Source organism: Hevea brasiliensis, chromosome 15 (assembly GCF_030052815.1).
Source record: "Hevea brasiliensis isolate MT/VB/25A 57/8 chromosome 15, ASM3005281v1, whole genome shotgun sequence".
Classification (NCBI taxonomy): domain Eukaryota; kingdom Viridiplantae; phylum Streptophyta; class Magnoliopsida; order Malpighiales; family Euphorbiaceae; genus Hevea; species Hevea brasiliensis.
In genome coordinates this window covers 66,347,289-66,367,456 of record NC_079507.1, presented here as the reverse complement: position 1 = coordinate 66,367,456, position 20,168 = coordinate 66,347,289, and the positions used below count along the sequence as shown (strand labels likewise).

General features: G+C 35.2%; 2 protein-coding genes, 2 long non-coding RNA genes and 1 pseudogene across 7 annotated transcripts; 3 read left to right on the top strand and 2 right to left on the bottom strand.

Moving 5' to 3' along the window:
• The first annotated feature begins 1,633 nt into the window (after positions 1–1,633).
• On the top strand, positions 1,634–5,058 carry LOC110643134 (disease resistance RPP13-like protein 4; annotated as a pseudogene).
• Positions 5,059–5,367: 309 nt separating this feature from the next.
• Positions 5,368–6,930, bottom strand: LOC110643135 (multiple organellar RNA editing factor 9, chloroplastic). Of its 2 annotated transcripts, none has more exons than XM_021795389.2 (5): positions 6,540–6,930; positions 6,172–6,269; positions 6,007–6,072; positions 5,725–5,901; positions 5,368–5,617 (listed from the first exon to the last, which is right to left on the bottom strand). In XM_021795389.2, exons 1-4 carry the CDS (start codon positions 6,875–6,877, stop codon positions 5,726–5,728), a joined length of 678 nt encoding a protein of 225 aa, XP_021651081.2. In that variant the 5' UTR covers positions 6,878–6,930; the 3' UTR covers positions 5,368–5,617; position 5,725. The 2 variants fall into 2 exon arrangements, with proteins under 2 accessions (XP_021651081.2, XP_021651080.2); XM_021795388.2 differs by having other exon boundaries at positions 5,368–5,641; positions 6,540–6,928.
• A 91-nt stretch (positions 6,931–7,021) lies between these two features.
• LOC110643136 (uncharacterized) lies at positions 7,022–18,043 on the top strand. Its single transcript, XR_002492574.2, has 4 exons — positions 7,022–7,176; positions 10,631–10,889; positions 11,468–11,765; positions 17,776–18,043. It is a non-coding gene; the product is annotated as an uncharacterized LOC110643136 (long non-coding RNA).
• Positions 7,664–10,411, bottom strand: LOC131173798 (F-box/FBD/LRR-repeat protein At5g22660-like). Of its 3 annotated transcripts, XM_058136195.1 has the most exons (4): positions 10,375–10,411; positions 8,418–8,584; positions 8,159–8,329; positions 7,664–8,066 (listed from the first exon to the last, which is right to left on the bottom strand). In XM_058136195.1, the coding sequence occupies exons 2-4, from the start codon at positions 8,421–8,423 to the stop codon at positions 7,701–7,703; spliced, it is 543 nt and encodes a 180-aa protein (XP_057992178.1). In that variant the 5' UTR covers positions 8,424–8,584; positions 10,375–10,411; the 3' UTR covers positions 7,664–7,700. The 3 variants fall into 3 exon arrangements, with proteins under 3 accessions (XP_057992178.1, XP_057992176.1, XP_057992177.1); XM_058136193.1 differs by lacking the exon at positions 10,375–10,411 and having other exon boundaries at positions 8,418–8,867; XM_058136194.1 differs by lacking the exon at positions 10,375–10,411 and having other exon boundaries at positions 8,159–8,299; positions 8,418–8,867.
• LOC131173799 (uncharacterized) lies at positions 13,259–15,226 on the top strand. The gene is made up of 2 exons (XR_009144136.1): positions 13,259–14,118; positions 14,569–15,226. It is a non-coding gene; the product is annotated as an uncharacterized LOC131173799 (long non-coding RNA).
• Positions 18,044–20,168: the final 2,125 nt, after the last annotated feature.

The following is a 20,168-nucleotide window of genomic DNA, read 5'->3' as shown; positions in this document are numbered from 1 at the left end:
GTTGATATAATTGAAAGTACTGAGATGGTTTCTGAATTAGACTGGATGAGTGACATAAAAAGTGTTGGGATCAAAATACTTGTGTTGCAATAGTGGATATCTGAAACAAAGTAATTACCTAGAAACTAAGGGAAAAGTAAATGCACAAGAAGATATTTGTGGAAAACAGAACTAAGATAAGATAATTTTACCAGTAACAGCGGTCATAAGGGAAAAGTAAATGCACAAGAAGATATGTGTGGAAAACAGAACTAAGATAAGATAATTTTATCAGTAACAGCGGTCATAGACAATTTCAGCAAGACAATGACAAGTGATTTAGTGGTAGGACCCTAATGCATTTTGCCTTTGACCTCTGAAAAAAGGCAAGGGAAATAAAATAAGGATGGAAAAGCAAATCCACTTGGTTTTGCAGGGTAGGCACTTGAAAAAGGAATAAAAAACAAGATATAAGTCCATCCGCATCACAATTGCAATGTCAAAACATTGTTAGTCTTCAATATAATCAATTGAATTTCCGCATATGATAATGAGATAGAACGTCTCCACTCCTAAGCATACAATACCACACCTTTTTCAGCTGACTCCATAGGTTTGATGTTTAGTTGTTTTCTGATTTTCTTTTTTACTGGATTCTGATGTTTGATGTTTGCCTAGTATTTTTTTCTGTCAGGTCGGTTATAACTTTTGGTTTCTATCACAAAAAAACTGATCTCCTTTTATTTTCTCTTTTCAGGTTTTTAGCTGCATGCAGGCTTGGAATCACAGACAAAAACAGAAAGCAATATTTGAGCATGCACTTTGCCTCTTCAAAACTTTTCTTTCTATTTTTCTATATCAGTGGCAACATTTTGCTTTTTCATTTGTAAGCAGCAAACATAATATCGGGATTCAGAAATATATATATATATATATGTGTGTGTGTGTGTGTGTGTGTGTTACAAGAAATTGTTGGAAGTCTAAAAAGGAGAATGCGACATGTTTCTTGGGTTTAATCAAGCTTTGGAAGAGAGAATTTCTTTTTGAGAACAAATCCTAAAAAGATTTATATTTTCCCCTTCCATATCGTATTCTTCGTTGAACAAAACAAGGCCTGAAGTAATAAGCAAGGATAGATTTTAACTGAAACTTGTTTTCTGCAAAGACTAGAAGTATTATCAATTAATACAAAAGGAGGAAATCAGCATTAGGAGCATGATGAACAGAAATTGGATGGTTAGAGTTCGGCATGTTTACAAAGAAAGCAACATGTGTGCAAAGTGGATGGCGCATGTGGGTCACTCTCTTCCCTCCTTCGGGCTTATGTAGCAAGATTTTGCATGAGAGCTGCAGCGTGTCTACTTCAAAGACTGATGCAGTCGTGCTTTTTCTTTCCTCCTTTTTCCAAATATATATATATATATATATATAAAAGGGAAGGAAGGGGTTAGGAGCTATTGCTCTCTTTACCAAAAAGGACAACAATCTGTTAGGGGGTGGAGGGACTTAAAATTGAGCATGACATTTCAAGTAGAAACTCTAGCGAGTAAAAAATAATGCATCAAGGGGGCAAGAACTGTTCATTATTTTGAATATTTAGAAGGTAAGGCAAACAATATTTACCTGCTGCATTTTACAGGTTATAAACTGAGTGATGGCAGAGGCTATGATTGAGGTCCATGTAGAGACTTGAAGCCCTCGAGAAACATGATGAATATGTTCTTGAATTTCGAAGTCTGTTCGGTGACATGAAGACACAGTTTGGCCCGATGCAATCCTTTCCTGTTGATGATTACAAGCTCAAAAGAATGTAAGCATCGACAAGAAAGGAGGAAACTGTGAAGACAACATTAAGAATGCTCAGAGAACTGGTTTATGATGCAGAGGACATACTGACTTCCTACTCAGAGCAGAATATCGGAAAGAAGGATTTCGCTTAAACAACTTCTCTCCACGTGAATTGATCTTCAAGTATTGAACAAGGAAACAGTTAAAAGAATCTATCAGAGAACTGAAAATATGCAAAAGATCTTGAAATCTTATTTCAAGACAATTGGACGACAGAGCGTCCATGATGACAGTGGTAGTATAGGGAAGAGGTGGACTTCACCAGTTTATGATGAATCCACAATAGTGTTTGTTTTTTTTCTTTTAATTTTTTTTTTGAGTAGGGAGATCGGAGAGGGTAGGGATTCAGCTTCGATTTATTAGCTAAGTAATATGCTTTTAATCGCTGAATCTTGAATAGTTAGCTTGACAGAAAACAAAAAAAAGATAATTGGCTGGACTCTTCCTGAAAACAGGATATTGCGCCAAGTTGGGATTGTGGGAATGGGAGGTTTGGGCAAAACAACCATAACACAGATGATTTTGACAACAAATAAGTTACTGATCACTTTGAGAAAAACATTTGGGTCGCAATATCCAAAACTCTCAATGAGGAAGACATCACGCGGACCATGTTGAAACAATTGGGGGAGGATGCAAATGGACTAGATATGGCTCAAATTCTGCCAAAGATTAAAAAGCGTTTGATTTGATTATTATTTACTTTTAATTTTTCACTTAAAATATTATTTTTAATCTATAAATTAATTTAAAAATAAATAATTAATTATTTGATAAAATTATTTTAAATTAACTCTTAAATAGTTAAGTATTTGATTAAAATGTGCTTAAAAATAATTTAATTTATCAAAATGGTCAAAAAATATATATTATTGAGTATTGTGTTTATTGAAATAAAGATAGTATTAATATTTTTAAAAATTATTAAGATAAAATAATTTTTTACTCGGTCAAAATATAATCTTAAAATAAGTCATAAATAAGGGTATTTTACTTATGACTTTTTTTTTTATTTTAAGTAATTTTTTAAATTATAAGTCAAATCAAATAATAATCTACATATAATTTTCTACTTACAATAAGTTTGACAGATTTATAAGCAAAGCCAAACACCCTCTAAGCAAACACATGATAATAGTAATTATCTAATTGCATCGGATGATGTCTGGAGCGCTGAAGGTTGGTGGAATAGATTCGTGCTGGGCTACTGATGAGGAAGGGAAACAGCAGCGGCATAATAATCACAAGGATAGAAAATGTTGCAACTGAAATGGGGGTTGAGACAACATGAATTCATCAGCCCAGATTTCTGAACGAAGAAGAAAGTTGGGCACTATTCTGAAAACTGCATTTGCATCAGATGAGGAAGCACAAAAGCATACCGAGTTGGAAGAAGTGGGTAATGATATAGTGAAAAAATACGGAGGACTTCCACCAGCTATCGAGACCATAGGAGGCTTATTAAAAAAAAACCCCTCAATCTGCAGAAGTTTGGAGTAGGATTTATATGAATTTCCATGATGCACTGGCCACAAGAGAAAGCAGAAGTTATGTCATGGCTTCTTCACAACTCAGTTATGATGAGCTTTCTATTCGCCTGAAGCAATGCCTGCTGCGCTTGTCCATCCGTAGGACTCCTGAGATATGGGCTGAGCAGTTAGCTAGTTGGCGGGTTGGAGAGGGTTTTGTTGCCTTGAGGGAAAAGGCTCAAGAACTGCAATGGAATTAGCCTTTGACCATCTATCAGAGCTCATCAGCAGATGCCTAGCTGAAGTTGTGCAGCAAAGGGTTTATGACGGAAGAGTTATGGTTGCATGATGCACGATCTGGTGGATTTGACCATCCAAATTGCCATAGAGGAGGCATTTTGCAACACTGACTAACAGGGCAGGCAACAAATCTCAGCACAATCCCAGCGTTTGGGCTTTACATGTGAAACAAGCACTGAACAGAAAGTCAAAGCTCCAGCCATTGCTGATAATGACAAGATCCACAATTCAAATTAAGAGGAATAATGGATTGTTTCAAGTTAAGTTCTTCATGGTGTTGGATTTCTTACAAAATAGACTAGAGAATGCTAGCATGGATGACCTATTGAATTGGATCAGTTCCCTTGAACGCCTATCATATCTGAATCTATGGGGGTTTCTGCCCTAAAGGAACTGCTATATTCAATTGGAAAGCTCCAAAACCTCCAGCTTTTGGTTTTGTCAGGGTGCAAAATACAAAAACTGCCCTCATCCATTATAGCCTTGCAGAAGCTGACAGTCTTGGATAAAGGGTACCGGCTCATTGGACAAATTTGCCAGGGAACAGTAAGGCTCTCAAATCTCCAAGAGCTGTCTGGATTCAAATTAGTAGGTGGCGCTAACAAGGATGTCTGTAGACAAGTAAGCTCCAAAATTTGTTCAACTCAGAGCATTAAGAATAAATATATGTGAAGAAAGTGAAATTGCAGAAGAAGAATTAACAGTCCTATTACGTCTCAAACAACTTTAAGGTATTAACCCTGAAGGATGTGAGAGAGAAGAGATTTTTCAGAAGCTAGATAGATTATCTTCTCCTCCACATCTTCAAGAGTTGTATCTAAGGTACTACCATGGTACATTTCCACCACAAAGGATGAATCCCACATTACTCTGTCATTTGCAATTTCTTTACATTGACAATGGAGACCTAAAGTCCATGGGCCCCAGTTTTAAGGGTACAAATGGCTTCACTTGGAAGGATGAGGGCCTATGTCTGAGGTTCCTAGCAAGGTTGCCTGTAGAGTGGGAGATGGTGCAGCGGGCAATGCCACGAATAAAGTATGTGAAGGTTAGCCACTGTTACGTTTTTAAGTCATTCCCTTGTAACATTGACAAACTAGGGGTATGGAGAAGATGAGAGAAGCAAATCCTTGGGTCACGAAATGAAGTTGTGAAGGAAGATAGCTTTGACATTAGAAAACATGCAGAAACTAGTTGAAAATATCTTTTGTCTTGCAGTATCATGTATATGCATACCATATTCAATTTCATTCACTTGAAACAGTTTTGAAATAATATGCTAAGGCACAGATCTAGAATCAATCATTTAATTCAAAGTGGAAGGATCTTTTGTTTGCATTTTCATGTATTCGCATACCATACTCGGTCGCTTGAAGCAGCTATGAAAATAATACGCTAAGAAGGCAAAAATCAAGAATCAAAATCATTCAACAGAATTTGTTTTGTTAATTCCATAAATCAAATAAAACTACAAAAGAGCCAGATCAGTCATTTATAACTAAAATTGATTTTTTTAACGTTTGGTCCAGATAGAAAGTATAACACAACTAATATAATCTAAATAAGAAAAAAAGTGCACTCCAAGATGAAAGCCTAGGGTAACACTATTAGTAATCCTACCTCCCATGTGAGGAATGGTTTTCTGCTTGTAGCTTTTCTAATGGCAGATTGATATTAACCTGGTTCATTAAGTGTTATAATGTGACATTAAGATGATGCAAACATATGAAGAAAGCAATGAAAATGGGCAATAACAGAAACAGTTCAAGTATTGGCCAGAAAGAATCCATCTAATCAATATAGAATCAGTCATAAAACTAAAGGTTATAAGCAAACTCTAATCTTAGTTTAATCATATATTTCTCTTCAACAAAGCTTCAGTAGACAAGCATACATCATAACTCTTATCCAAATAAAAACCACAACAGAATTTACAAAAATTCGGCAAGTTCCCTATAAACAAGTGTCTTCACTCTCCATCACACACCTGATATCCATAGCAGCTCATTGAGTACATCCATCTTTAGATTTGAGATATTATTGAACTGTCAGAGAGAGATAATATGTATATTGAAATCAAAATTATAAATTGTTAGAGAAAGATGAATAGAGTGCATTTTCTGGGTACCTTATCCAGATGCTGATTCGGACTGTGTAGCTTCTTGTCTTGGTCTTCTTCCTTCAGGAGGAGGGCCATCTCTTCGTCTTTCATATCTCTTGCTCACATATTTGGAATCTCTCCGCTGCTTTGGTTGATAAGTAGGATACTTGCAAGGAATTATCTCCCCATTTATATATTTGTCCCCTATAAGCCCGTGAGATGCAAGAGAACATCACATGACAATGAACTAGAGGAATAAGCCAAAATACAATTGCTTGTCCAAGTTACCAATAGGTCAAACAAACAAACCTCCGTAATCCTTATTTTTCACATCTATATATGAATCTGGCAACACCCAAAGAACTCCAGGCAATCCTATGATGGAAAGAATACAAATTGGCTTATATAAGTGGATACTAGACAATATAATTATATACATGCAAGAAGGCATCTTTTAGGGATACACACACATACCCTTGAATTTCTCAGAGGTTTCCTCAGATACAGTGCACTGAAATCCAGTGTAGGTAGTGGTGCTAAATGCATACATGTTCTTTTTTGCTTCTTCCATGCTGCATAACCAAGATAACGCATGTGAAATTTAGCTGGAACAATTGATTGAGACTCATACTCCAAGCTGATTCAATGAGGGACATGCTCGCTATTAAAACAATCGGAAACATACAACATACATTAACTATGAACTACAAACCCATCTTCTCCGCAACATATCCATAGAATATGTCATCTTCCCATAACCTAAAACTAATAAAAACTATAAAAGAATAAGGAGGACGAAGTACTGAAAAAACTACTAAGAAAGGGGCGAATGCTAATTGGACCTTCCGAGTACAGTTGCTAGAGTATTGAGGTACGTGTCAATCATTTGCTCTCTGGTAGGTGCAGGGTCTTTAGGGAACTCCATGACAATGAGCCAATGATTATAGTCACATCCTGGTAACATTATCGTCTCTCTCTGCTCATTGATGCTGCTTCTTTTTGAAGAGTAATCACTATCATTCGCAGCGGCTCGAGTGATGGAGAGGGAGCGAGCCTGGAGGCAAGCAAGTGAGTTCACTCGGAGGGAAGGAGGAAGTAGAAGACGACGTGAAGGAGAGGATTTAGGAGAGAAGAATAGGGTTTTAGCTGTTAGAGAACAAGGGCCACAGATAGTCGCCATTTTTAGTTGTAGATAGCCGCAGGGCAGAGAACTAGAGAGATAACGAGGTGTAGATGATGAAAAGATATTTAATTTCTAGTCACCTGATCAGCTGAACTGGGCTTGGGCCCAAAAAGGGCCATTTTTTTTTTCATCTCCTGGTGATGTCACTCTTTGCAGCATAATCAGTGACGACGCCGCTTAGCGGTTTTGCACTTCAAAGACTGACAATCCTCGGTGGACTCCGCCACCTCCAGCATCTGCTCCGGCGAATCACATTGCGGGCTCTGCGCAATGCTAAAGAATCATGCTTTGCACAGGTACTGCAATTTACGTATCAGTTATTTCTATGTCTCTAAAATACTGGGATGATTCAATTTGTTTCTTGATTTATACCATATTTGGGATTTGATTCATAGCCTTTTTATTTTGAAAATAGAATGGGAATTTTTAGGAGGCTGCATAGACTAGTAGTATTGAACTAATAATTGTATTCATGGTGGCATGTATCGAACGGTTAGCTGGAATTTTGATTTGAATTTTATTGTAATATCAATACTGTTTTCTTGTGATAGTATAGTCATCTAGTTTTCTGTCATTATAGGCTGAACTCAAAAGATATATAGCTTGCAATATCTATGAAAAGAAGTTCAAAATAAGTTCATTTTGCACAAAACCATACTGTTCTATTGTCTTATATGTCTGGCATTCCACACTTACTACAAACTTGCATGTACCCAAAGGGGAAATGAAGAGAGTAAAAAAGAAAAAGAAAGAAGCTGAAAGGAAAGGCGACACCACACTCTTTACATTAATAGGCTTGATAACTCGGAATTTAGGAAACTTAATTAAGGATGTAGACATCATTGGGATAGCGTTCCACAGCAACTTTTACTTCAGCTTGGATGGATCCCCTTATGAAGTCAAACATCTGACTTATATTCTGTCGGAAGTATATGAATTCATTTGGGCTGTAGGACAGGTGCTTGTCTGGTCCACAAAGGGAGAATGACACCTTTTCAAGGACAATTGCTTTCTTCAGCAAGAACATGATCAGCTGCACCTCATTTCTTTTTCCCATTAGCCTAATTATCGTGATTTCCTTTAGAGAGGTTTTCAAGCAAGGGAATGGCACAACTTGCGACTCCCAATAGGTTTCCTCTTCAAAGTTGTATGTGGTTGGACTTGGAACGTCAAATCCAAAAATTTCCTGTTGGAGCAATTAATAACATTTCAAACTCTGACAGTAGAATGATGAAAGATGATTTTGTAAAACCAGGCAGAAAGTTTAGTCATGCCTACCATAGGTCCGGATAATACTAGAGTTAAGCTCTCCAAATTGGGGCAACTCACTAATAGGCAAGATATTCTGGGCAATTCTTTCTTTGATAAGCCTATTATCAATCTTAAGTGCATCAGTTTTTGGAGTGGAATGTGCAGTCCCTGCAGCAATGTTGACTCAACAGGTATAACCTTCAAATGAAACCAGAAAAACTTACAATATAAAGCAAAAGTTAACTTTACTTGTGTGAAAACTGAGAACATGAGAACAAAGCGATACCTGCATGCTCCAGGTGCTTAAAGTTAGGGATTGACCATGGTTTAGACCACTCAACAGTGAATTTAGAGAATCTCCATGTGTGTTGTGTGCAGATACTGCACTAATGCTAATTTGGGCATCGATCAGTTTTGTTGCTTTCCGAGTTGTTGCTGATCTCAGGTATTTTCCTACAATTGTCAGCATCAATAGGTTTGGAGTTGATATATCAACACACAGAGCATTTCATTTGATGCACACTTAATCACTGAAAGTCTTTTGATCATTATGTCAACTTCTCTCACAAAAAATCCATCAGGAATAAGGCAGTATTCCAGGATCAAATCTTCTAGGACAGGACACTTGGATGCTATTTCTGTTATTGAGCCATCAAGAACTTCAAGCTCTTTCAAGTGTAACCTTTGAAGAGAACTTAAAGCATCAAAGCTGGATGCTCTAAACTTGCAAAAGGTTAAGACAAAGGTTTTCAATATTTTGGGTGCAAAAAAGCCTCGAGGCAACTCATATGGGTGAGGGGGGTTGGACCGTCTCACTACCAATCCTTTATCATCAAAGAACTTGAAATGTTCTCTATCGCTGAAGTTCAGTTCTAGCACCTTGATGTTGCTTCTCAAGGCATAGCGGACCCAGATGTTAATACTTTTGGTGTATCCATCCTGGAGATCATGAAGGAAAGATAGCCTCAAGGTATTGATGGTACACCCTCAGTGTAAGAGGAGCATTTGGTCCGCAAACTCCACAAATTTTCTTCTTGCTGCATATATTGAATTGTACAGGCATTGATAAGAGCTACCTGGACTCGGAAAATTTCCACATAGGGGACAGCTTATATCTTTCTTTGTGATATTACTGATCATCTCAACTTCATCAAGATTCAGATTTGAAATTTTTGTCCATAGATATTTCCACCTTTTTGCTAGGAGGCTTACTAGGATCCACTCTTTTAAAGGCAAAAAAGAGAGAATGCAGAGTAGAATTGCTTCAGGGAGGTTGCTTATATAATCAATTCCCTCAGAGGGATTGTCTATGACCCTTTGCTTGCCAATGTCATTCCCCTTGTTGTCACTGCTGCTACAACTGCTACCACTTTCAATTTCCATTGGTTGGATATGGAAATTGATGTTAATTAGAAGCTGGTAAGAGGGGGCAAAAATACTAAACATATTGGAATTGGGAGAAAAGAGAAACTAATTGCATTGGAAGATTTCATTGATGTGGACCTTAACATTTCTTGAACAAATGGAAGAAGATAATGAAAACCCTTAGCCAACAATTCATATGCATGGATATTTTGGACAAACAAATGGTTTTATGCAAATAGTAAAGGTGTGAATATTGGTTAACAGAAAAAGTACCTAGTAAGTTGCTAATATGGATTTTCAGGCTTTGTCTGCCTAGGAGACCCAACATTGGCACCAATTCACGAGTTCTTAATCAGATCATGGCAAATTGGCAATCAACTGAAGTATTGTGCTTTTGGAGTTTTAAATGATGCAGAGAGATATAATGATTAGCCAACAACAGGTTAAAGGAACTTATAAATAATACAGTGGCATTCCAGAATCAGACAGAATTAAAGATAGTGAAAAGGAAAGCCTTGAGATTATAAAAATAATAACAAAAAGGAACTATTATATTTTATGTGCTTAATAACTAGAAAATGTTAATCAATGCCTGCCATCATCTTACATTATGATGAAGCAAAATACATCTTTCATGAATAAAAGCTGAAATTTGGAATTACTTGTAATCGTCTAGCAATTAAGTCTTAGTTTCCCACTTTGTAATCAAGATTCGAATGGTTGGTTGCAAATCATCTTAATCTTATTCTTTCCTGAAAATCAATAATCTTTCTATGTTGTGTAAAACAGATTGATGGAATTAACAAGATTCATTAGAGATATAAGCTACCATGACTAAATGACAAACAAAGGGTAGAGATTATCTTTTGGCTCCTTACCTTTGATGTTTGTTGTGGTGAGAGGAACAGGACTTGGGATGCTAGTCTGCCATGGAATTTTAAAGCATCACAAGGGGAAATTGAATACATGAAAATCTATCAAATTAAAATTGGCTATGTATTGCATAGTTCATGGTGATCAATAAAAGAGAATCGACTAGATGTTGATGAGATATTTGAACCACCAAGGCTAAGTAATTAAATAGTGTTACAAATTCTCTTATGTTACTTTCTTACCTTCTGATGTCTGTCGCAGGAAGAATAGATGGTTTATGTTGAGAGTTGCTTTGCAATTGAGAGTTGAAGCATCAAGGAAGAAGGATGAACTTGGGGAAATTGGGCAGCTAGAGTGACATATAACCGTCAAAGATTAAGATACTTGCAAGAAAATGACAATGCTTGGCAGGCTCCTATGTGACACATGCTAGTAGTTGGTAATGAATGGCAATTGCCAGCCTGCCACCATTATATTTTGTAGCATTTATAAATGCTATTACTGGCAACAGTGGTCAAAGGTGCGTTGTTTACGGCTTGTTCAGAAACTCTAAATGTAAGAATTTTAATTAAATTAGACTAAATTTCTTGTCTTTGAATCATCTTCTTTTGCTTGTAAAATTTCATTCAATGGGAGAAGAAATGAGGAAGCTTGATAATTTGAAAAAATTTGGCCAAAAGAGGTTGAGTTTTGCCAGTTACCATGGTCTGTTTCAAAACCCAAAAATGCCCTCTCTCTCTCTCTTGATTCATTGATCATGTGAGGGAGGGAAACATAACAACTTCAATACATTCAAGTAATAGGTGCAATTGAATCCTATTACTCTAGAATTTATTCAAAACATATAAAATTATTACAAAATGAATTGAATTCAATTCAACTATGATGGAACTATATATATTAACTTATTTTTCACATTTATCATTGAAGAAGTTCATCAATGTATTGTTTGTGAAGCACAAAGTGATGATGTTCTTTCCTTCTGTTAGCACATTAAATCGTTTTTCTTTTCTTCTGAAGTCTGAATCATGGTTTCAAAAAGGTCCTTTGTGTAACCGCATTTGTAACTTCCTTTTTGGTTTAACCATTTCAATGCAGGGATTATAAATTCACACTTGAAACAGTGGGAAATTGCCTATATAGTCATCTCACACTGTTTCAGGCTGATTCTTTGGGCGTTAAGGCCTTTCACTGTAAAAGACCCATTGTTTCCCCCTTTTGTTGGTTAATGTCAACGTTCTTGTGCCTCCAGCTCACTAGCCAAGTGGCCAAGAGAACTTTTTTAAGCTACTTTCCTTTCTCAAGCTAGTATTCAAGTCAAACTTAATTTCCCACCAAATTTTTCGGCATGTTTTTACATTCCTCAGCGTGATTCAGAAATTATATACTAAATGAGGTAAGTTTTAGAATTTTGCAATTAATAGTTATTTTAGGTGTGATGATGTGTTGCCTTTTTCAGTAAATTCCTTTAATAGGATTGATTTGAGTCATATGGCTTCTTCCTTCCTTCCTTTCTTTTTTTTTTTTTTTAAATAACTCATTATAACAATTAACACCAGATGCCACTGCTGACAACCTGATACATCAACTGCATGACTTTGACTCATGATTTAAAAACATGGTCTAAAGGAACTAGCATTTGCAATTTTTTTTCACATCCAAATTATTATTTTTATAAAGTATTCTTAAGATGAGTTGCTCGTAAGAACAAGTTATACGTGAAATTACGTTACTGCATAGTCACCGGGCTGGAAAATAACTGAGCTTTAATTATTTATTATTTCTGTTGACCTCTTTTCACTTTAAATTTGTGCAACTAATGACTATTTTGTGAATTTAATTCATTTTTGGCACATAACTCTTCAGTTTTTGTAAGTGTATAAGGAGTGAAAACATGATACATTTGATGTCCTTTTCTCAACACTTTATTTTAATTTAAGTCCATGTACAGCCATTTAACTAAAGTCAAACTAATATTTCTTATGGGCTTATTCATCAGTATGTTGTGTATGTCTTGGTATTCTTGTTGTAGGCACACTTATTCATTTGGTGAATTGATGGGCCTCCTATAGAATTATTATTATTATTATTTGGTTTGGTTACTGTTTTTCATGTCATTCTTCCTGGTCTACATATCTCCATTCTTGTCAAATGTCATTTGTATTGGTGAATGCCTAAGATTAATATATTTTCATAGGGTAAATATTACATATAGTCACTCAACTTTACGAGTATTTTCATAAAAATAACTGAATTTGAATTTCTTTTATAAAACTCATTAAACTTCAATTTTATTTCATAAAAGTTAATATGATCCGAAAATTAAAGGTTTATAGGTTAACCTGTTGGCCTGTTAACTGTTTTACAAATAAAATTACCTTATTTTATTAGTTTCTTAAAAAAAAAAAAAAGATGAATAAAATGCATCCAGTTACCTCCCTCGCTGTCAAACTCTTTCCTTTTATTATTTCTTCTCCACTATCAACCACTACTAATTAGGTAATTTTATTTGTAAAATAGTTGACAGAATAGCAGGTTAATATGAAAACCTTTAATTTCAGGTTACAATGGCTTTTATGAAATCAAATTGAAATTTAGTGAGTTTTATGAAAGAAATTAAAGTTCAGTAACTTTTATGTAAACAGTAACCTTGTGTGATAATGTAACACCCCAAATTTTTAAATTTATTATTTTTTTTGGGTAAATATTGATATTTTATTTTATTTGAATTTTAGGAAATTATTTGAAATTTTTTTCGGATTTTAGAAATCAGGTGCGATTTTTCGAAAATATAAATTTTGATGATTTTTAAAAATTAATTTAAAGAGCACGTGGCAAAACTAAAAATATATTTGTAGTCTACGTATTTTTCTAAGTTTTCTAGAATTTTTTCAGAATTTTTGGGCCTCGTTTTCGGTCTCAAGGCAGATTAAAAATTCAAAATTTTGTATTTCGAATCGAACCGGCCGAATCGAACCGGACCGGATCGGACCAGCCGAATCGGACCGGCTCCTTCTTCTTCTTCTCTTTTTATCCCGCGCGTGTTTCCTCCTTCCTCTCTTTCTCTCCTGTTTTCTCTCTCCTCTCTCCTCCCCTTGCCGCGCCGCCGCCTCCACTGCCATCCCAACCCGCCGGCGCCCGTCCCCAGCCGCCGCCGGAACGCCGGAAAAAGGAGCCCGAAGCGACGCGATGCGCAAGCGCGCCACTTCGTCTTCCCGGCCGAATTTCAGCCGATCCGGCCACCAATCGGACCGGGTCTTGTGTCTAAATCCATCTACTCGTCGAGAGCTTTCCATAGACACCAAGAACACCGAAATCCATTGAGCGGTTTGTCCAATTTTTGCCCAGGAATTTTTAGCCAATTTTGACTTTTGGGCTAGATTTCTCGCAAACCGTGAACCCCACGAGAAAATCGAGAGTACCAGAGCGCTCTACTCATTGAGAGTTTCGCGGCAATATAAATTTTAAAATTTTCCGACACCGTTTTTCGGTGGGTCCCACAGAACTTCGCAGTGTTTTCCGAGCATTAAATGAGCTTAGAAAATTTCGAAAAATTTATGTACTAACCCCCGTGTTGTGGGCTTCGTGTAGGTATCTTCAATTCGCGGAAATTCGACAGTTGTCCGAGTCTGTGAAGTTCCGGCCAGACAGACCGGTTACCGAAAAAGTCTCCGGATTGAATCGAGATTTTGGCTACCCCGCCATTGTCAGACGTCCCGAGCGCGTCCCCGAAGTCGGAATCGGCATAGGTAAACCCGAACCTTACTTTTTCGCAATTTTCTAGTGCTTAAATGAGATTAAAAATCCGTAAAATATTTGTGGTAGCTTAGAAAATTATGATTTTTTTTTTTGCAATAGCCTAGTAATATTGTTAAGGACCGCGGGGCAAAGTTTTAGAATTTTTAGAGCTTATTTGGGCAGTTTTTGCATAAAATGATCAAATATAAGGACTAAACTGTAAATTTACATATTATGATTGATGACTGTTTGGATGGGCCCAGGAGGGGCTGTGTGATGTGATTGAGTTGTGGATACATGGATTGTGAATATAGAAGTGCGTTTTGAGCTTTTTGTAGGTTGGGTAGGTCCTAGGTATAGGGGAGACTCTGCCAGATTTTCGGCACGACTTAGGACGTATTTGGTCTTTTCTTGATTTGTATCGAGTCAATTGTATTAAATAATTGTAATGTAATTGTCAGGTGAGCCAGGACAGCCTTCTTCCTCCGCCCAGCCACCACAGTGATTGTTGTCAAGTTTGTGAGTAAAATATTAATTTTAATTGTAATTTCGATATTATTATATGTTCAAGCATGCCTATGCATCACTTATATGCATATATCTATGTAGTTAAACTCTAGGCACGATTTATGTTGCATTCATAACTGTTAAAGTGCCATGGATGTTATTGTGTTAATTTGGAGCAGTGTGCGTGCGTTGGCGTGCGTGTGATGTGGTGTGGACTATGGATAGGACAGGTAGACACGGCTTGAGATCTTCACTGGGACCTGGTCCTTCGGGGGTAGTCACGACTTGAGTTCTTCGCTGGGACCCCGATTTGGTATATTAAGCGAAAGTCTGGCTTGAGTTCTTCGCTGGCACAGGTTGGATTTAAGAGAGCTGTATAGGGGATCAGCTCCCATATATTATGATTGATATTACTGGGTGTGTGAGTGCTCCAAATTACCTTTTGCTGTTATGATGTGAATTTATTGCTGAAGTTGCATTTCACTCTACAGGGTGCATTAGTTTTAGATAGTTATAGAGATTATGGTTAAAATTGATATTTTACTTTTTAAGTCGAACGCTCACTCCTGTTCAATATTTTTCCAGGCCACAAGAGGATATTTTTGAGGTTAACTTGCTTTTCTCCCTCACAGGTCATCTATTTATGTTTGTGTAATTCTATAAACTTCTAGAATTTCTGTATGTGTTAGAAATATTTATTTGATTGGGTCTGTAATATTATTATCATGTTGGACCTGTAGACGCATAACTTTATGCATGTTTGATGGGCTGGATGAGGGAACTGAGCTCCCATTTATTTTATGATGATATGAGTATGTGGAGGGTGAGCTGAGCTCCCCAGTTGATTATTTATTGTGTTTACAGGTCGGGTGAGTAAAAAACTCGTCGTTGAAAGGTCTATTTTATGGTCGGACTTTGTCCGGTTGATTTCTTGAAATTGGGCTCAAATTGGCCTTAAAGTTGGATTAATGAATAGATAGGCTTACTACGGGCCTCGGGGGTTTTAGGCTGGCCTAGGTCCTAGTGTTGGTCCGGCCCATGGGTTGGGTCGTGACAGATAATTACCCTATTTTCATAGTTTTTATCATATTAATATATTTTCGTAGTTTTTATAATGTTGTCCTTGCTGCCTATAGTTTCACTTGAATTTACATTGTTTTATTCATTGAAAAATTTAGATCTAAAATACATCCTCAAATAGTGGTGGATTTAGATTTTTTTTTTTTAGGTCAACATATAAAAAATAAATGATAAAATACTATAAAAATTGTCAAAGTTATAATATTAAGTTCTTACAATTAGACTCGATAATATCTATAGGGTGTTTGGTTTGACTATTTACCTTTAGCTTTGAACTTAAAATTTATTTTTTAACTTATAAGTCGGTTTGAAAATGAATAATTAATTTTTTAATAAAATTACTTAAGGGTTAATTTTAAGTAGTTTAAGCGTTTGGTTAAAATGTACTTAAAAATAATTTAATTTATCAAAAAATGATATGTAATTAGGTGTTATAGTTGTTAAAATGAGGAAAATATTAATATTTTAAACAGTTATGAGGATAATATAATCTTTTACTTGATAAAAAAATAGTTTTAAAATAAGTAGATAAGTTATAAGTAAATGATATCTTACTCTGGCTTATTTTAAGTAGTTTCTTTCTCTTCTAAACCAAATCAAATAGTAATATACTTGTAACTTTCTACTTATAGTTAGGTTTGACTGACTTATAAGTCAACCTAAACGCTCTCCTAATATCTTGAAAACTATCAAGAACTGTATCATTATTAATGCTATAAAATTATCTTATTATTTTTAACTTTTATTAAAAAGAAGGTTAAATAATTAAATTTTTTGAGTCAATATATATATATATATATATATATATATATATATATATATATATATATATAGTGGGGGGGTCAATTGAAACCACACCGCCCCCCTCCCTTTTTCTTCACTTACATCCGCCACTATCTTCAGATTAACATAGGTTTAATTCTTTGCTTTATAAACATAAATAAATTGCCAGCAAAAATACGTACATTGAACCATGCCAAAACTTTTTAATAGATATACGAGTTTTCTCATATCACACATTTATTTGAGATCTCAGTGTGCCTGTATATGTTTGTCATGTGTCATTGCATTGAATTTTCATAGTCTTACCCTTATATCATATCATTTGTCATAATTTTGCTTATGTATAGGCATCTTTTGCTTGGAATTTTTGACGTGCTTATCAATATGTGCCAATGATCGCAAGCAAAGTGCTTGCAAATCAATATGCAATTAGAATTAGTATATGAATTTTTTCTTTGTTTATGAACACTTAATAGAATTTCTGTTTCTGATTATACTACATGGATGATTGCTTATTTGAAAGTAAGAAGGCAACTTTCAAGTTTCATGTATAATATTGCATCCCTTTTTAGCTTTCAATCAATGATGACATGGAAAAATTGTAGTACTCTTTTTGTTTTCTTTATTCTTCCTTTTCTGTCTTATTTTTCCTTCTCACTTCTTTAGTTTTCTATTTCATGTTTTCCTCATGTTCCTTGCTGATCTTTCATTACTCAAGCTGCTGGCTACCCTCACCAAAATCTGGCGATATTTTCTCAAAAGCCATCATGAAACCTTCTAACACCAGTCCAAGCTCCTAAATACCAGTGTCCACTGTTGCAATCTCACCAGTCACCATTGCAGACAGCAGACCTCAACTTTTTATGTGTCTCCACCACCACCACCACAACTGTAGGCTCCGTACCCCTCGTTATCCCGCCATCAAAAATAATATGACCTCTTATTTGAAATTCCTGGAAAGTTGACTCATGCTTTAATAAGTCTGTTTAGGCTTCCTGTGGTGAGTATTTGGTTACAAAGGCCTTCAATCATACCAAATTTCTAGTTTACACATCCATTGTTTATGGTCCTTTATATTATTTCTGAAGGAATTAAATGAAAATATTCATCTATGCGTGAAAAAAGAAAATCATCTAGGGATAAAAGTTTCCTTTCCTGAAGGTTATATATTGTTAATGCTGTTGAAAGAGATTTCAAAATTGATCTGTGCAGCGTAAAATTGGTCTCAGGTTTGCTAATATGATGCCTTAAATCCTCCTGACATGAAATTAAAATGGAGATTAATGGCTGTGCAACAGGATTATTCAGGAGAGTATATCTACTGGGGAACAACTCCTTAATAGCTGTGCAACAGAATTATTCAGGAGAATTTATCTACTGGGGCACAATTGCAGGTGGCAGACTACACAGCTTTAGGAAAGTTATCAGCTCTAGAAGGCTGGCAACTTATCCCTTAATATGAGATTTTGTGCATCAATAATTCCTTCGAACTCAAAAGTGTTTTACGTGATTTTAGAACAATTCAATTGGTTAGTACTTCAATTTAATGGATGATCAATTGGTTTTAGTACGAAGCTACTTAGCTCAAAAATGCTTCTGATATCCGAAACCAAAGCATGCATTGTAATTTGTAAAGGTGAGCCGTGGATCATGCTAACCTAAAAACCAATGACTCCCATGGATTTTGTGCTAAGTATTTTTGGAAAAAAAAAATAATAATAATAACTGAAAATACGATTATGTGCACAAAAAGCATTGACATGGAGCTGCTCCTGGCTTCTTACAATCATATAGGATTCACCTGGAAGGATTTACATGGAGGCTAATGAATGCAAGATAAAACAATAAGCTTATTTTGCTCTTTGCCATTGATCATATAAAATGAAATATTGATAATGGGCCGTGAGTTGGGCCTATGTACATATAAAAAGCTGTCACAGCGGGCGAAGTAGGACTTCTGCAAAATGGCATGCATGTAAACCTTTTTTTTTTTTTCTTGGAAATTCTGTTAAATAATTTTCACCGTTAAATTTTGTTCACACTTGTACAATTTAGTTCTTAATGATCTAAAGCATATTATTAAGAGATTTTTTTTTATTACACTTAAGTCCTTGACATATTGATATTGACAAGATTTAATCCCTAAAATTTTAAAAGCTGATATCACTTTAACCAAGTTATCATGTTATAAAACGCTTAAATTTTTTCAAGATCTTATACTTTTCACTGATAGTTGACTTGAAACAGTTGAGATTGTTGGACATGGAAATTTCAGGAGTGTAATATATCAGCAATGTAGTGTTCATCAAATTTGTAGCTAATAACAATTAACAATCCTGTTTCTGTCCTAAAACAAAAGGCAGTGACAATGAAAAACAAAGGGTATTTGCTTGCTTCCTAAATAATAATAATAATAATAATAATAATAATAATGATGATGTTTTTTTCAGGTGTTCATCAGTGATGAAATCAAAGACCTCATTTCTCTCAAGTTATTATCACCTAAGCTATTGTAGCCATGTGACCAGTGTATAATGCAGACGCATAATCATGAAAAAAAAATATATGGTTAGGAATGGTTTTGGTTTCTTCTTTTTTATCTTCAATGGCGTCTCTTGTTGCCTGCATTTCTTTGGCTCTACACTCTATTCTTCTTGTTCGTGTTCTTCAACGTTTTCCCTCTCAGCTTGGCTTCAAGACCTGTTCATTTCTTTTTTATTTTTTAGCGTTAATTAAGACCTAACTGTTTGCATAAGAGAAGACTAATTTAGATAAACATAAAATTAAAAATTGTTGATATTTTCAATGATACATATGAATGTTCCCCAACATCTGATTTTAAATAATTTATACTATTAATTCTTGAGAAAATTTATTCTATTCAGTTGATTACATAACGGGTTAATCCTTTCCTTTTTCGTTAATTTATCTGAAGTTTTGAACTTCTTTGCTGCAACAGAAAACAGTAAACAATGCCTTAACTTCAAACTCAAATTAATATTTTATTGCATTTTTAATTACTTGTTTCATTTTCAATCCTCAATTTCTTTATAGCATCGTCATAGATTCCCTCTTGAATATGACACTACTCCTAAAACCATTATAAAATATGTAGGAAAAATAGAAAGTCTCTCTCTCATTTGTCACTACCAGAAGTCTTGCTTGAGTGCAAGACCGACACGCTAAGTTAAGACAAATTTTTCTATTAAAAATGCATAAGCATGTTTCTCGCAGTTATTAAAGAATGTATTAAGCAAGCAAATAATTGATGTAAGGTTCAAGATTAATGTTTTATGACATTTTTCTCAATACCCAATTAGTCAAACGAAACAGTGCTTCAGGTGGCTGCATATCTTTATCCATTATGTCTGTTTTCAACAGGCCAAAATGATACAATTCTAATTAATTCAAGAATTGCCAGATGTTAGGGAGACAAAAATTTCTCAATACCCTGAACAGGAAAATGATATCAATTCCTTTTACTTGTATTCATAATACAAATACAACCTGACTCATGTTGTGGGAAAACAAAATATTGGTATAAAATAAGAAACCCAAAATTAAAGAAAATTTTATAATATTATGAAATGTGAACAAATTCAAAGTTGTCTCTATCGAAATAGAGACGTTATACAGCTTGAAGCTTACGATTAAACAACTATATGCTAATAAGGTTGACATTAGTGCAAGA